Source organism: Lactuca saligna, chromosome 5 (genome assembly GCF_052625555.1).
Source record: "Lactuca saligna cultivar CGN05327 chromosome 5, ASM5262555v1, whole genome shotgun sequence".
Taxonomy (NCBI): domain Eukaryota; kingdom Viridiplantae; phylum Streptophyta; class Magnoliopsida; order Asterales; family Asteraceae; genus Lactuca; species Lactuca saligna.
The window spans coordinates 269,737,307-269,756,556 of record NC_136421.1 but is presented as its reverse complement, the minus strand read 5'-3'; the positions used below and the strand labels follow the sequence as shown (position 1 = coordinate 269,756,556).

The window sequence follows — 19,250 nt, the reverse complement described above, 5'->3', positions numbered from 1 at the left end:
CCCCAAAGCCTCAAACCAGGAAACTCATATACCAACTTCTCCCGCTCAACCTGCGGAGTGCATGAGTACAGATCATTTCCCTGATCCCAAGTAACTGTAGCTCTCTTCTCATCAGGATACGTCCTAATAACAAGCTCCGATACTGGAAAGCTCGACCAACTCATTCCCTTGCCGCCGTTACAGCTAATGTAGCTGCCACGGGAACCGTCTTAGCAATGGCTGCATAGCGCTCGTCGAAATACCCAACCATGACAGTCTTAGACCAAAACATCTTCAGTAACTGCCCCCAAACAATCTCGATCACCTCTTCCCGGATGATCCTACCGACACAATCCTCTGACAATACTGGCCCATGCTGGCTGCTAGCTCCCGGTTCAAATCCTGATCTGGTCTCAAACGTCTCGTAACCACCATTCTGATAAAACACCAGAAAGCTCTCGAATAATCCGTATAATAACAGGGAACCAACTCCTAACTAAACCCCAAGGATTGTGACTTCCTTGACACGCGTATGGGTCATGTGCTTTCAGTAGTATGGGCCCATACTATCTTCCACACCTACCCATATTTGTCTCAAGTATCATCACAACACCCTAACAATACGCATACACATGGTGATCGCCCAATCCTCACTCCTATAGGAAAGCCAAGTATCTCATAGTTGGCCTACTGTCCCCGCATAACTTAACCATCCATGAAACTTCCATCGACTCTGCAGCACTAGTGTATGCTTTCCATACATAACGTTGGACCCCATAGACTTTCGAATATCCAATCCTACCCTAAGCTCCCAATCAACAAGAACAGAACATAAGGCCAAATCAAACATTCTCAGGCTATAAGATCTTAATTGTGTATAACTGTAATGCATACACTAAGAAACTACAGTAAGGATGTCAATCTCATAGAACGAAATCCCTAGGCTATCAGGCATCATATAATCAGGCAATTATATCATGCAATTCCTTAAGATCCCTAGCCTAGTACTAGCATGATGTTCTAACATATAACAATATCAAACAACTGTATGGTATTTTGGGGTCTACTTATTGGCTCCGGCTGATTGTACACTCTGCATCCTCGTTTACTTATTTTTAAAACCATTTAGAAATCATTTTGAAATCTTTCCTTGATTTGAGACTGGATTCACACGAGTGTTCCTCCAATTCACTCAAACCAAGGCTCTGATACCAACTTGTAACACCCAAAAAAATAAGCCAATTTAAACTTTTTTAAACACCCAAAATCCATTAATTATTATTACAAAATGTTTTCAAAATAGTTTAATATCAGAGTATCCCAGAAACCATAAGTCCAAAACACGAGGATGTGTACGATCACGCCTTCGCCTTGCCGAGTTATCTGAAGCACCGGAAACAATAAACTAAAACTGTAAGCACAAAGCTTATTGAGCTCCCCCAAAATACCCATACACACAATAACACACATATAATCACAAACAGCATACTGTGGGCCCAATCATCCACCGAGATGGAATACCCCAGACCCTCAACCATTGGGTTGAAATGCCAACATACCGATACACTTCACATAACACATATACAACTAACAACCTGTAGTGGGTCCACAGCTTTACAGACTGGATTACCCCTGGACCACAATGTAAGTCTGGATAGCCTTCCGGGAAAAAAAACTCACATCTGGATTGTCATCGATCCCACGGTACGAGTCTCCCTCAGCTCGTATCTGGAATGGTCCCGGGTTTGTTGGTTACCGTACAGAGCAGTTTCACCTCAACCCATCCCACAAAATATGTCGACATATAAGAGAGTTAATGCACATACAGATAATCACATAATACTATAGGTAGTCCTACAGATCCACCTAACTAGCATAACTACTAGCATGCAGAAAATCAGACCAACTATAGGTCTCTAAGCATAACCACATCCGATCTACTAGAATACTGATCTAATAGATCACACTAGCATATAACCATCCTATCTACGAGGATACCGAACTAACATATCACAATAGTAATAATCCCGATAACAAAACAAAGAGCCGACCATGGTGCCTTAGACCCTTGAGTACAGTGAGGATAACGCACCTGGCACTGCTGAAGTCCCGTAGATAAAACTCCAGTTACTGGTTGACAAGTTACCGAACTGTCAACATCAAACAATACCCAATTAATAATTGGGTTCCAAGCCCAAGGTCCAACTCACACTACAAAGACCCAAAGGTCAATTAATGGGCCAAAGCCCAACATATGGCCAAATTTTCCAAATTGGGCCCAAACCTCTACATGGTATTTGCTAAAGGCACATTCAATTATTCTAGTCCAACCCTTGGTATTCCCATGGCCCAATATCACATAATCATAAAGGTCCAGTTACGGCCCATCTATGGCCCAAATTTTCAAATTGGGCCCAAGTCTCTCATATGAGCCTTACCCTAAAGCCCATCCAATTATTTTAGTCTATTTGTTTGTTCTTGGATAGCCCAGCAATAGTCCAATTAGCAAAACCCAAAAGAAAGACCCAACTTAAGGCCCAAGTGAAATTAGGGTTTCCACATGAAATGACGATTAGGGTTAAGTGTTTCTTACCTAACATATTAATGACTTAATCCATTAAGTCCAATATTGCCTTAGGTTAATTTGCCAATGATTATTAATTATTATTTTAGGTTTAATAAATAATTCTCATGCAGTCTCGATCAATCCCAAAATTAGGGTTTTATGCCATTAGGGTTTGCCAAATCCTTATTAGGGTTTTCCAACTAAATACTAGCCCATTAGGCCCAAAAGCAAAGTCCTTAGATCCATTAGGGTTTCATTAGGCCCATTAGGGCTTCATTGGGCCCATTAGAGTTTCAAGCATTCCAACCAAATCAAACACGACAAGGTAAAGCACACTGCCACCCGACACAACGGCCGGTGGTGGCAGCCACCACCTCATGGTGGTGGTTATGGATTTTTCTATTATTATTCTATCCGAATTACAATACAATTTACAACAAAATCAAAATAACACACACGTAAAATAAAGCACACAATATTATCACCATACAACAGCATACACACCCGCCATGGCCGTCCTTGAGGAGGAAACCATCATGGCCGACAGCCATGTTGGTTTTTCTTGGGTATTTTATTGGTAACAGCAACCCGAGACACCCACAAGCTTGCAAAACACAACTGAAGCACGCACACACTAGATTAAATGGCAACACACAGCCACCTAGTGGCAGCCGGTGGCGGTCTTGTGTTGATAGCCACTACCCCACGGTGGTGGTAAGTCTTCTTGAGTCTCAGCCAAGCAACACACGAACACAATGGCACTTCCGACTAAGCTATCCATGGGAAATCGGTACCCACTTAGTCTTCAACGGATGGGTGGTTAAGGCCGGCGGAGGCAGCAGGACTATCGACGACAACAACGACTCTTACGACAGCAACAACGGTGGTGTTCGACGACCCTAGCGACATCGGCGATGTTGGCTGAAGGTGGAGCAGAAGAAGAAGAGGAGAAGGAAGATCTGAGAACGTTAACATGCCGCCCAAAAGTTGCTCCCAGTGGTTTCTTCGTTCGCATGGTGTCCGGAAGCAAAGCGTGACGACAACTCGATGGCGAGGCAGCAGGCGGTGGTCATCGAAACTCCGTCTGGTTGGAGCATAAGAGGGAAAACTAGTGATGGCGGCTGGAGGTGTGGATGGGTGGCGACCGACACTTCTTTAGGGTTGGGGTATACAATTGAGTTGAACGTGTATATATATATATATATATATATATATATATATATATATATATATATATATATATATATATATATATATATATATATATATATATATTGTTGGTCCAGACCCAAGAAAAACATTCATGAACACACCATTTCTCTGGATTATCTCTTTCATAGAAAACAGAAAATATATGTACATACAAATGGAAGAAATTCTACTCTACTTATACTATTAAACATGCTAAAAATAGGAATAAACTATCAGCTAAGAACCACATATATAGGACTACTAAGTCCATGTTTTGAAACCCCTTCAAACCAGGTCATTATTAGACTAAGTCTGACCTATCCAACTTGTGCATATGGAAACCGACCCGACCCATTCGAACCTGTACCCGTGACCCAGCTTAACCCATCAAGATTACCCAACATTCACCCCCATAATCTTGATGAACTTGATCTTGCTTTTCTTGCTACTTTCTTTAAGAATACACAGTTATTCTATCTTGCTCAAAAAGTATACTTCTTGCTGTCTCATGCATTATGTTTCTTGTTTGCTACTTGCTACAAACCCGAAACTCTCTTCTTGCTATGATTGTCTTGCCTGCTACTTGCTACAGACTATGCAACAACCCTTCTTGCTTTTCTTTCTTGCAAACCGGCCCTCTCCTGCTTGTTAATCACTTGATGTCTGCTTCTCCTTTCTTACCTGCTAACAAACAACAAAATTTTGATGCTGCATCTTTCTTTTGATTAACAAACATGATCGGACTTGTTTCTTGCTTTCATTCTTTCATTCTTTCATTCTTTCTTTCTTCTTTCTTTCTATCTTTCTTCTTTATTTCTTTCTTTCTATCTTTCTTCTTTCTTTCTTTCTTTCTTTCTAATTTGTTGTTGTGCAGCCTTTCTTCATGCTTTCTACTTGCTTTCATCCTCTCCATTTGATTACATACGGTTGTAATCAACCCTTTTTTTCTTGCTATGAACCAGGTATGAACCTAGAGGATCTTGCTTGCGAGCCACAGCTTCGTTTGATCCCCCTACCATAATTCTTCTCCTGCGACATTCTTTCCACCGCTCATTCTTGCTAAAGTCTCTTTCGGATCTTGCTACCATTCTCCGAATCTTGTTGTCTCCTGCTTCGATTTTTGCTTTCTCTTGCTTCTTTTCTTTCTTTCTTGATCAAATGTTTTTGCTTGCTGCATGCTTCTTTTTGCCAATCACAACTTGATTAGCCTTTCTACTTCCTTTCTGCATATCATAAACTTGCTGCTTTCATCAACATTTGAACAACCCTTCTTCTACATCCCACACTATGAGCCTAGGGCTCTGATACCAAGTGTTGGTCCAGACCCAAGAAAAACATTCATGAACACACCATTTCTCTGGATTATCTCTTTCATAGAAAACAGAAATTATATGTACATACAAATGGAAGAAATTCTACTCTACTTATACTAGTATACATGCTAAAAACAGGAATAAACTATCAGCTAAGAACCACATATATAGGACTACTAAGTCCACATTTTGAAACCCCTTCAAACCAGGTCATTATTAGACTAAGTCTCACCTATCCAACTTGTGCATATGGAAACTGACCCGACCCATTCGAACCCGTACCCGTGACCCAGCTTAACCCATCAAGATTACCCAACATATATATATATATATATATATATATATATATATATATATATATATACCCGGTCCATATCATATCTTTCCCATAATTACAATTATGGTCCCTCCCCATGGGATCTTTTCAATTTAATCCAATAATTACCCATTTTGTCTCTGAATCCACAATTTCATTTCATTTTAGGCCTAACACTTACCAAATAGCCCCCGACATCAGAAATCTTTACAAAGTACTTTCAGAAATTACCATTTAGCCCTTGACCTCATAAATCTTTACAAAAGGGCTCCAAATTTTATACTTAACCCCACAATTCCATCAATAGGACAATTAACCCCCATAGCTAACATTCTCTTATTATTAAGGATATAAGGCTTGAATAAAATAATATAAAAATACATTTCTTATCTCGGGGTTTATTTATTTATTTACTAAATAAACGGTGTGTTACAACAACCTTTTATTGATCCATTATAGGGGAAGGTTCCACTTCAACCTCAATAACTAATACACCTGTTCAAACAGATAATTATGATCCTATAGTCCACACTGATATTCTAGTCCAGGGGGAGTATCCAACTCCGACTATAGAGTCCTATGAGCACTTCCGTGAGGAGAATCTGATTTTGAATGATGATTCTGATGTACAATCAGAATTTGAAGAAGTTGTTTCGGAAATCAATCCAACATATGATCTGAATTATCCACCTATGGAAAAATGGACCAAGGATCATCTATAATCCCAAGTCATCGGCGACTCATCTTCGGGTAATCTTACTAGAGCTCAATAAAAGGACAAACAAACTACATGTTTCTCCAAAATAGACTTTTTGCATGCTTAATTCATTTATTTCCAAGATAGAGCCTAAAATCGTGAAGGTTGCTCTAGATCATTCAGATTGGGTGTAAACTATGCAGGAAGAACTTAATGAATTTGAGTGTAACAAAGTTTGGCGCTTGATTCCAACTCCGAAGGATGCATCTGTGGTTGGATTAAAATGGAAATTTCGAAATAAGCTTGACAAGGAAGGAAATGTGATTCGAAACAAAGCATGGTTGGTTAGGAAAGGGTATTGCCAAGAGGAAGGTATAGACTACGAAGAAACTTTCGCACTGGTTGCTAGGCTGGAATATGTTTGGATTTTCCTTGCCTATGTTGCACACAATAATATCGAACTCTATCAAATGGACATAAAACGTGTGTTTCTGAATGGTGAATTAGAGGAAATAGTCTATGTGATACAGCCACCAGGTTTCGTAAATGAGAAGTATCCAAATCACTGCTACATTTTGGATAAGGTTGTGTATGGTTTAAAAAAAGTACCACGTTCATGGTATGAAACCCTTACTCGATTCTTAAAGTAATCTAAGTTTAAACAAGGTTCAGTCGACCCAACCTTCTTTCACAAGAAAGATGGTGACCATCTAATGATTGTCTAAATTTATGTTGATGATATCATTTTTGGATCCACTAATCCTAGATTAACAAATGAATTCTGAAAACTGGTGGAAACTAAATTTGAGATGAGCTCAATGGATCCTATTAACTTTTTCCTTGATCTAAAAAATAGATAGAGTTCTGAGGGTATTTTCATCAACCAAGAAGCCTACACGGAGACTTTGCTAAGAAAATTAATTAAAAAGGGGAGAATAGTCTTTTGAGGTAAAACAGAGACCAAACGCACAACAAAAATAAACAGTAGGGATCATCCAAGTTAAAAAATAAGTTAGGGACCAAACACACAAATTTCCCAAACCAAGGGACCATTCGTGGATTTTACTTTACCTTTTCGGTTTGTTCACATCTGGGTAACTATCTTCTTTTTGTACACATTTAGGTAACGAAGATGATCATTATGACTGGCTATCATCGGATGTAACTTGCTATAGCTGGTCATAATGATCATATGTGAATACTTCCAAAGAGTTCGTTACCTAGATGTGTACACAAAAAGATAATTGTCCAGATGTGAACAAACCGAAAAGTTAATTACCTTAATAAGTCAATTTGCCTAACTTTAAAAGCTTAGAATCTAGTTTTTTAGTAACCGTAAATTTGCTAAATTTTTTGCATTTTTACCCTTTGCCGGTTATCAGGCAATTGCATACATACATGGGCCATGATCGTAGCGCCACATCGACGCTTATTTGGCAGTAGGTGCTGATGTGGACAATGATAGTATAATAAAGTCATTTGTTTAAAAAATAATGTCGAAAATGAGGATAGGCGTAGAACCCCTGCAACTTCCAACTCCTAAGTATAGCGAGTTCCAACAAAACTAGATATTCTTTTGAGTATTTCATGCTGAAACATTGTATATAATATAGAATACTGATTATCAATATTAGTGTTATTATTATTATTATTATTATTATTATTATTATTATTATTATTATTATTATTATTATTATTATTATTATTACAATTCATGTTTATATATTTAAAATCGTAATTAAAAAGAAACATATTTATATCACATAAAAACGTAGTTTACGTATTTAACTATTTATTAGGTATGTATTCATTTACTTTTTTATAAAAACACATTGATGCATTTTTATATATATTATACGTATAATTATATATAACAATGTTATTTTTATGTATAATACAACATTTATATGCATAAACATATTTTTATACATATATAAATGTGTAGAGATATTTTGAATGTATTTATATGCTATTTATATGTCTTTATACATAATATATACACATAAATATGAAGAAAAAAAAACATCTTTATACATAATGTATACATTTAATTACGTATAAAAACATGTTGATGCATTTTTTATTGTAAAAAACATATTTATATGTATATATATATATATATATATATATATATATATATATATATATATATATATATATATATATATATATATATATTAAAATGCTATTTACATCTATAAAAAGTTTTCTATGTATAAAAATATTTTTTATACATATAATATGTATAAAGGCGTTTTTATATGTATTTTTAAGGTATTTTCATATTTTTATGAATACAATATGTTTCTATACAAAATAAATACATTTATTCCTATTAAATACGTTTTTTATACGTAATAAATACGTTTTTTTTAATTCATATGCTAATAATAATATAATTTCCAGTAATTTTTTGAATACAATTTTATACATGGAAATTAAGTAGGCAAATCATTACCATTAATAATTTAGGTACGTGGTTCGATCCTTGCATTCCTTACTTTTTCCCTATTAAATTGCTTAGTTTAATCAATTTATATTTGATTCCTGAGTTATAAATACAGGAAAACCGTTGTGGGTCCCTGTTAAGGTAGTCATAATAGGGAGCATATCTTCGATTACTAGAGGGAGTTGAGTGCGGTAAGGATGAAATAGTGTCTATGTGGTATAGGAAACACCACCCTCTCTATGCGGTTTGGGAGTGCGGCCATTCTTGGGATCACTCCTCTCTCTCTCTCTCTCTCTCTCTATATATATATATATATATATATATATATATATATATATATATATATATATATATATATATATATATATATATATATATATATATATATATATATAGTATACTACTCCTTGAGTGTGGTAAAATGAGGGAGTGTGAGACCACTCCCTCCAGCCTAAGCACCATCATTTTCCTTCTCATTATGCCTTTGATATTGCTCTTACACTCAAACTTGCTGACACTTGGAAGCCATGTCCGCCACAACCGACACCTAAGCACAAATGTCACCTGCTATTAAGAGTAAACTGGATAAATGGCAAGTAGGAACAAAATTATGCAAATATTACGCGCGAACAAAAAAATCATCTTTGTATAAATCCGATAATTTCATGCAAACTGGAATGTTTTTATGACATTAGCCCATAAATTTTTGACTAATGTTGTTTATGTGTAGCAAAATTTTTCACGGTAATACCATATGATTCATATCTATTAGCAAACATCAGAGTATAGTCTCTTTTGAAAAAGAAAATAGAAATTGAAATAAACATAGCGTTTACCAAACATCAGACCAAAATAAATAAAAAATTCACAGCAACATAGTTTTGTTTGAACCGGAACAAAGAAGAAAGTACAGTAATTAGCGGGTTGGTGGAAGGTGAAGGCAGAGGTTGTCGGCTACGATGTGAGGCGGCAGGCAGCACATGTCTTGACTCTTCAGGCGATGGTCGTTTGATTGTGTGCAAAGTTCTAAATAACGTAAGACGTGATTTGGCGGTAATATCAAGCCTCAAACTTTTCCGAGTCTTCGCGAGTCACGTCGTTTGTAAGGCGTGACTTAAGGCGGCAATTTTGTATATAATTCATATTTTTATATATATATATTCAACTATTTTTTATTTTTATACACATATATGAGTCAATGGCGCGCCATAGTAGAGCTATGACGAGCTTTTTAGAACCTTAATTGTGTGAGTATCGAGCACTGAGGAACATGATATTGATGACAAATGACTCGGTGATGGTCGTCTCCTCCAAAAGGTGAAGGCGGAGGCGAAGGCTACTAGTGACGAGGGGTGAGATGACATCACGACGATTACTCAATGAGAGATTGAGAGTGACGGGAAATCGGGAATTGTGGATTTTGGGAGAAATCGCCGCTGATGTTGTGTGAAAGCAAGTGGAAGAAACTTAGAAACTTTAAAATTAAATAATGTAGTATCTATAAATATTTTTATATTAAATATGCATTAAATACAAATGAGGCCTCCGTGGGGTATGAGACGGAAATACTCATTCTCGATTCCCAAAATAAAACGGTGTTAACCCTACCCTTGTCCCGGCCCCACTCCCAAACATTTTTAAAAAATTAATCACATATGGAATCAAAATTTAAAAAATTAATCACATATGGAATCAAAAGACTATTAGAAGGGAGTCCCGCGTTAGTTTTAGATACCCCTAGAAGACACGCAGCAAATGCCACCCACCATAGCAACACGTTGATACACTTTAATTCATGCTTATTAGTCTAACCGACATGAAATGGCTTTTCTTTTTCCGATCAAAGCCACAAGCGACAAAATCGTTTTAATTGACATCAACGTTATTGTACATTAACTTGTAATAAAATCATGAATTTGCTATTATTAAAGTTTAATTCATGCTCCATATTTAGTATTTTTACTACAGGCTTGGATGATTCATAATCTTTAAATTCAAATGCATCATTTCGAGACCCATTTAAAACACAACCAAAAATTCATCATTTTAAAACAAATTCATATTCAATCCCATTTTCATTCGTAATATAATGCCCATTGATAGTTATAACATCAGTCGAAGATTAACCCATGAGCTTATGAACAAAAGCAATTTACATTTGATATACCGCTTTCAAAAAAAAAAAAAAAAAAAAAAAAAAAAAAGTGTAAACTACCCCACCATTTTCAATTTCACCTTTTGTTCTTTAGGGGAAGGTTGCCAATCGCTAGTGAAGGGTCATAAAGATAGCCACATATATCATAAAGAAAAAACAAAATACATTAACGACCAAAAGCAATAAATGAAATTAGTTAAATATGAAAATGTATGTAGTTTACTTTGGACATTACCATCATGGCAAAAGACTAAAAGAATGGAATACCCAATTACTCGGTTACTATAATTTTTGTGTACAAACGTTTTAGTTCACTAATATTTTTTTATATCGAATAAACTTGAATGATATTTTTTGAACAATTTTAAAACTTAATTGCCATTTTAAATCATTTTACCAAAGTTATATAGATAATGATAATCAACATATCGTACGACCTAAGTCTTGGAAACTTGACACCATTAGCAAATTTATATTGTAACGCTCTTAAATTTAAGTTGTTTTGTTTGTGAATGAGGTGAATGTTTTTTTTGTGAATGAGGTGAATCATAAAGAAGTTGATGTTCACTTGGAAAGAGAGAAAATTTCTAATGATGATTTCAAAATTGTTAAAATTGACCATGTTGATGTTTTTGAAATATCTCTAAATGGCTATCAACATATTATTTGTGTAGCAAAATACATAAGGTTGATCTCTTCCAAGAGTAAGATTAAGCGAGATTGTTCAAATATTGGTATATGTTGTATATCAATTTTAACCTCACAAAGTTGATTAAGATTAATATTGGTATATTTTATAAATCAATTATGTTAGATATGCAAAGACAAAAAAGAAAAGAGTGAGATAAACAAAGCTAAATGAAATAAGGAGTTAGAGGACTAAAGGTGCTCAATATTGAAAGGTTGAGGAACAATGTGTAGAAAAGGAAGAAAAGAAGGGTTAATCGGTATTTATGACTTATATATAATCAATAATTCAGTATTCATCATAATGATAATCATGTTCATTTTCAAGAAATAAAATGAGAGAAAGAGACCTTTATTAACATTTCTCTATGTGTTCATCGCCTTGGTGAATGAGCTGAAATCTGCAAGCTTCAATTCCCCGTTCATTTTCTATTGTATGTTCTCATCAATTTGTTTGACGATGAATGTTTAAGTTTCATTGTCACATGCATGTCTTCAGTTTTAAAGTTTTTTTTAAAGAAGTCATTTAATATTAGCCTTTGATAAATTTGTTGCATGTTTCGTTATCACATGTTTTTCATTAGTAAGCTTTGAGAGATTTGATGAACAAATAATGTTGAGTTTGTAAAACTTGAATGTATTTAAGCTTTTAAATATAATTGATTGCTTTAAATTGATGCACAGGTAGCCTACCCATAAAGAAGCCACCATGGCTAGTTTTTTGGTTAACACACTAAAGGAGGCGATAGATGATGTTGGAGAAAAATTGCAAGAAGTACAACCTATCAATGCACTCAAAGAGGCTGTAGTTGATGTAGAAGAAAAATTACAAGAAATACAACCTGTTAATGCACTCGAAGAGACTTTAGCCGATGTAGGAGAAAAATTACAAGATGTACAACCTGTCAATGCACTCGAAGAGACTATAGGTGATCTAGGAGAAAAATTACAAGATGTACAACCTGTCAATGCACTCGAAAAGACTATAGGTGATCTAGGAGAAAAATTACAAGATGTACAACCTGTCAATGTACTCGAAGAGACTATAGGTGATCTAGGAGAAAAATTACAAGAAATACAACCTGTTAATGCACTCAAAGACACTATAGCTGATGTAGGTGAAAAAGTACAAGAAGTACAACCTATCAATTCACTCAAAGAAACTATAAGTGATGTAGGAGAAAAATTACAAGAAATACAACCTCTCAATGCACTCAAGGAGACTGTAGCTGATGTACAAGAAGACTTGCATGAAATACAACCTATCCATGGCCTCATAGACACCATATCTAATGTACGAGATGAATTACTTGAAGCAGAACCTATCAATGCCCTCATAGAGGCCATATCTGATGTACAAGACGAATTGCATAATATACAACCTCTAAATGCACTCAAAGATACTGTAAATAAGGTACGAGAAGGACTACAAGACATACAATGTGTCGCTGATATCATAGAGGCTATAGTACCTCCTATCATGGGAGTCATAGAGACTATAGTACCTCCTGTCCTTTCACTCATGAAAAAAATTGTCATTATGTGTGCTACAAACGACTGAAGAGGAATAAAGTTGTTTATATTTATGATTTAAAAGTGTTTAAGAAGGTAATGTGTATTGATAATTTAGGAATATGGAAAGTGCTTAAGAAGGTAATGTGAATATTAAAGTTGAGGAACATGTTAATTATTGTAATGTTATTGAGGTTGAAATTGATATGTCTAAATTTAAATGATTATAAACGATAAAAAGGGAAATGTTAATAAATATAAGATATATTTTTATTTATTAAAGGTCAGTTTCACTAAATCCAAAGTTTATGGTATTGGAGCGCTATTGCAAGAAGTGAACAATTGGGCGTGTCGACTAAGATGGTATTGGAGCGCCAGTATCTGTGTGTCCCACCTGTTGTACGCAGATGATGCCCTGTTCTTGGGAGAGTGGTCGAAAAAAAATATTGACAACTTGGCGAGGATCCTTCGTTGTTTCTATGTAGCTTCTGGCTTAAAGGTCAATTTCACTAAATCCAAAGTTTATGGTATTGGAGCGCCATTGCAAGAAGTGAACAATTAGGCGTGTCGACTAAGATGTGAACATGCATCCCTCCCCTTCACCTACTTGAGGGTCCCGATTAGGGTCAATATGAACCGTATTGCCACATGGCAGCCTGTCATGGAGAAACTAAAAAGTAAGTTATCAAGTTGGAAGGCGAAAAATCTCAGCTTTGGTGGTAGAGTCACCTCGCAAAGGTAGTCCTTGGTAGCATCCTCACATACTTTATGACCATTTTCAATGCCCCAATTGGAGTTATTAACTCGCTTGAGAAGATCCGAAGACAATTCATCTAGGGTGGTCTAAATTGTAATAGGAATATCAACTGGGTTGCGTGGGGGAAAATCATTGCTCCAAAAAAGGTGGGCAGTCTTGGTCTGGGATCAATACGATCGTTAAACCTTGCACTTCTCACCAAATGGTTATGGTGATTGAACAGTGAACCAAATGCACTTTGGGTTAAGATTATCAAGGGGCTTCATTTCTTAAATGGAGAGGAACAAGACATTTGCCTAAGGAGTCGCTGGAACGGTGTCTGGAGAAATATTGTCAAATGCAAAGCCTTCCTAGATAGAATAAACATTCCCTTTGATGAGGTAATGAAACCGGGTATTCCAGGACGAGGGTGGGTATCTCCATTTGTCGTGAAAGCAGAATTTTGTGTGGCTCTCCTACGTGAAAGGATTGAAAGGGCAGATTTCCCTGTTTGCGACAGAAGATTCCCATGGCTAAAAATGATCCCGCTGAAAGTCTTGGGATTCGTTTGGCGTGCTAAACAGAACAAGATAGCCACATCTGAAGCCCTCCGAAATAGGGGCATTGTATTGGAATCGTCCTTGTGTGGAGTGTGTCGTGAGTCTGAAGAGACAGGAGATCATCTCACGGTCTCATGTCCTCTTGCAAAGGATATTTTTCAGTCGATCTATAAGTGGTGTAATGTTTAGGTGTCAGGGCTCCAGTCGGTAAGCAACATGATCGACTTTGCCTCCAAATGGGGAAATTGCCCCAATAAAAGGAAAACGTTAATCACGATACTGTTCAGCACATTGTGGTGTCTATGAAGGGCTAGAAACGATAGAATCTTCAAACAAAGCTCAATGGTAACCGGCGAGAATTGTTTCTATTATACAATCTCAAACATTTAACTGGGTTAAATATCGTGGTGACAGGGCAAAGTTAGAATGGAGTTTGTAGATTAAAAACCCACTAAATTGTAATTGAATGAATGTAACAATTTCGCCTCACTAGCTACTTGTTGGTGGGGTTGAGTACTTAATAAATTATATTTTTCACCGGTTCAAAAAAAAATATAAATTTAATGAACTTGGATATAAATTCTTAATTTCTAAGAAATTACTTTACGAGTAATCGTCTACAATAAATGAAGTTTTTTTTTTTTTTTTTTTTTTTTTTTTTTTTTTCCACTTCACACACTTTCATGCATTATGTCACATGTCATTTTATCATAACTTTGAGATATTTATTTTCCACTTGTCATTTACTTCATTTATCATTATTGAATATATATATATATATATATATATATATATATATATATATATATATATATATATATATATATATATATATATATCATTAATTTAGTTTCTATAAATTAAACATACCACAATAACTATATTAATTTCAAATTTTAAATTTTAAATTTCAAATTTCAAACTTCACTTTCAATTTTAAATAAATTTACATTTGAAACCTTCGTATTTAAAATTTTGTTATAATTAACACATTTAATACACGGGTCTGACAACTAAACATATAATTTTAATTTATTTTTTTCATTTTTTTAAAAATTTATACTTATTTCAATTTTCAAATTCAAATAAAACTTCCTGTTTAATCATTTGTATTTAACATTTTGTTTTAATCAACCCTTATATTATACGGGTATCACAACTAGTGTTTTAAATATTTTTTGAACCATATGTCATTTCAAGTCAAAACTTCTTTTGACTTGGGTTAGATAACTCTTAGGCTGGAGGATGTGAACTCGGCTAAAGCATCGACGAGCTCGACAAACACAGCGCCGACCTGCCAAGCTCCGCTCAGCAATTCGGCTACTATTCACCGAGGAGAGAGACGTTGAAGGATGTATTGGGATAAGGAGATAGGTGGTCAGATGAGACCCTTTTTCAAAAATTCAAAAAATCCTTTTTTTTTTACCTTAAATACATACTAATATTTCACATATTTTACCTCACTTCACAACCTTCAAATTATCACTCAAATATTTCATTTTTTTAAAAAAAAATAGCTTCCTCCTCCAACTCAAAAGCTCAAAAAATACCAAACGCAACACACTCAAAACCCAAACGCCCCATCTTCTTCACCAACATTCATCCAAAACCAATGCGATCGGCCTAATTATTCTTCACCGAATCTACATTTTTGTGGTGTTTACTACCCATTTCTAGCCCAAAATCAACCTCAATACCAAAATCAAGGGTAATACCGAAATCAACCTCAATTTCAAAACCAACCACGATTTCAAAGACAACTCAAGTTTCAAAACCAACCACAAATGAACTTCTCATCCCAAATGATGCATGAGTTTAATCCATTTGATGATCTTTTCGAGTCCCTAATGAACCACCAAACCGAATTTCAAACTGAAGCAGAACCTGCAGTCGTCTCGAAAACAGAATATGAGCCGGAAGAGAATCAACCACAAAAAAAAGTGGAAGGGTGCCTCCAAAGCAATGAACATCCGCCGAAGAAAAGATGTTAGCGTGCTTGGGTGGATGTTTCTGAAGATCATGTGGTTGGAAACAACCATGATTGTCCAACTTTCTTCCGGAAAATCACGCACCGGTTTTTGAACGAGATGAATCTTGGTGATTACCGGAAAAAAGATCATGTTTATTCTAAGTGGCAAAATGTTAACAAAGTCATGACGGAGTTCAATGAGTTGTTTTCCAGTATAAAACGGCAATGGTAAAGTGCTGCAAACGACGAAACCATTTTGCAAAAATCTTATGAAATGTATCGGGAACAAAAAGGGGTGTCATTTAAATTTTTATATGTTTGGAACATTGTAAAATTGTCAAAAAAAAATAAATAAATAAATAAATAAATAAAAAAGGCAGAATGTGGCATCTTCTCAAACCTTTACGGGTGATTCATCTAAAAGAACTAAAATGTCTGAAACGATATATAGTCAATCGTCCGATGTGCACATCGGGATTGATCTCAATGAATATCAGTCTTTTGAGGTTCCAAGAGCCACTCGTCCCATGAGAAGAGACAATGCCAAGCGAAAGAGAGAAGCGACGACAACTACTTCCGAAGACGTGGAGAAACTATAAAAAAAATGGACGGTTTGAAATCTTCCTTTGAGCGCTACTTGAACTTTGCAAATGATAATGAAAAAATATGTGGCATGTCCATTTTAACGAGACTCATAACTGAACTATTCAGATGCGAACGAGAAATGGCCTTAAAAGCCAAAGAGAAGTTTGCAAAAGAATATAACATCTAGCTTAGGGTTTTTAAATTTATTGTCTTTTTTTTTCATTTCTAGATTTTTAAAAAATTTTAGGTTTGTAATTTGAATTTCTATTTTTTTTTTTGTGTTTTTATTTTTAATTTAATGAATTTTAAGTTCTTTAAAAAAAGTTACATTTAAATTATTTATTTTGTATATTAAAAAAATAACATATAAGTGTGGCAACTCGTGCCTATCAAATGATAAATTTTGCTAAGAATGTGGCAAGTGTGATGTGACGTTTACGTGAATCATAACAAATGTGACACCACACTCACTATCCTTATAGGACTTAAAATAACAATTACATAATACTTTCATATTATTATATTATTATTTATAATACTGTTATTCAAATATATATATATATATATATATATATATATATATATATATATATATATATATATATATATATATATATATATATATATATATAGACAAAACTTCAAAAATGGTCCCTGTGGTTTTCAAAATTATCAAGTTTAGTCATTAAGTTCAAAAAACCTCACGGATCGTCCCTGGGGTTTCAAAAATTTTAACATTTGGTCCTTCCGACTAACTCCGTTACCATTTAGCCGTTAAGTCAGGGACAATTTTGGCATTTCATTACACAGGGTCCATTTATGAGGTTTTCGATTACTTAAAAAAAATAAATAAATAATATGCAAGGGTCCCATCCCCCCCCCCCCTCCCTCTATCTCTTGTAAAATTTGCTCAAGATTTCGCTCGTACACCCATTTCGAAATTCGACGTTGGGGTCATCGGATTAAGCTCTGATGGGCAGATATTCTTCTGTGGCAACATCGAGTTCCCTGGTCTTCCCCTCCACCATTCCATCCATGTTGAATCGTTCCTTATCACCAATCTCGTTGTGCACGGTAGCGGTCCTAAACTACTGAATATAGTCGTCTTTGCCGCTCCTTGTGACCATTGTCTTCAGTTCCTCTAAGAACTCCGAGGAGTTTCCAAAACTCAAATTGTAGTCATAGATCAACCACTAGAAAACCCCGATTGCACATCTCTAGGAAACCCTGATTACAAACCGTTAATATATGCATCTTAACATCGGTAGGGTCTGTGGAGAGACACAGAGAAATACAAACCGATTTCATCGATCTTACCTAACCCAATTACAAACCGACTTCATCGGGTACCTACGTTTTTAAAAGGAAAAGAACGGAACAGATAGCATACGTGATTAGAGGTTCTTGTTTAAATTCCTACTGTCCTTTACAGACCGATTCTCCAAAAGCATAGAAAGAATCTGGAAGCACTCAACATCCAAATGGGTATGGTGTGTAGGTTCCTTTCGAAACGGGTCTGGTGTGGAGTTCGATAGCTGAGGAATGTATGCAAGATGCCAACATAATATCTGGGTTTAGGGTCGATTCTTGAAGATGAAAGGTCTCGTTGAAGATAATATCACCACCATTGATCCTGATTAAGATAAAGGAAAATATGCAGCCATTGTTTTTCCAGTAAATGGTAAAAAGACACGATGAGGAAGATAGGATTTTTAGTTGAACCTGAGCCATTGGAGGAATTACAAAGTGATGAAGTTGAAATTTTTAAGGCAACTTCCTACACATGCTTCTGATTGGGTTTCTTCCGTGCACATGAAGTTGGGTATTCCTTTGCTGCCATGGTTTTCTCCAACGAACATGAACAAAAACGGAGGTGTAGAAACCTTACTTGTATCCAGGTTCTGCCTAAGCCGATCTGACCTGCACCTCCACCTATACTTCAATTCTTTTTGTTGAAGATCCAAAAAGAAGGTGATGCTTCACCAGAAGAGCCGTTGGCTGTAGATTTTCTTGATTTAGGGCTGGAGAGAGAGAGAGAGAGACACACACACACACACACATAGAGATGGGGTGGGACCCCTTTCGTATTAAATATTATTTATTTATTTATTCTAAAAAAAGTAATTGAAAACCTCATAAATGGTCACTGTGTAGTGAAATGCCAAAAATGTCCCTGACTTAACGGCTAAATAGTAACGGAGTTAGCCGGAAGGACCAATTCGTGAGGTTTTTTGAACTTAGGGACTAAACTTGATATTTTTGAAAACCACATGGATCATTTTTGAAGTTTTGTCATATATATATATATATATATATATATATATATATATATATATATATATATATATATATATATATATATATATATATATATATATATATATATATATCCGATATCAAAGTTATTACTTTATCAAACATTAAATAGTTTTTACATTTTTAAGCATTTTCGATTTATATTTTTTTGTATTTTAAATATTAGTTATCCTTTTTATTTTTCCTTATTAGTTATCCTTATTGCTTCAATTTTTTCAA

General features: G+C 35.2%; 1 protein-coding gene across 1 annotated transcript; it reads left to right on the top strand.

The window, feature by feature from the left end:
* The first annotated feature begins 11,665 nt into the window (after positions 1-11,665).
* Positions 11,666-13,034, top strand: LOC145047769 (uncharacterized). Its single transcript, XM_078996102.1, has 2 exons — positions 11,666-11,787; positions 12,038-13,034. The coding sequence occupies exon 2, from the start codon at positions 12,063-12,065 to the stop codon at positions 12,912-12,914; it is 852 nt and encodes a 283-aa protein (XP_078852228.1). The 5' UTR covers positions 11,666-11,787; positions 12,038-12,062; the 3' UTR covers positions 12,915-13,034.
* Positions 13,035-19,250: the final 6,216 nt, after the last annotated feature.

Coding starts and splice junctions, on each gene's coding strand:
- LOC145047769 (XM_078996102.1), top strand. CDS start 12,063: ATGGCTAGTTTTTTGGTTAACACACTAAAGGAGGCGATAGATGATGTT.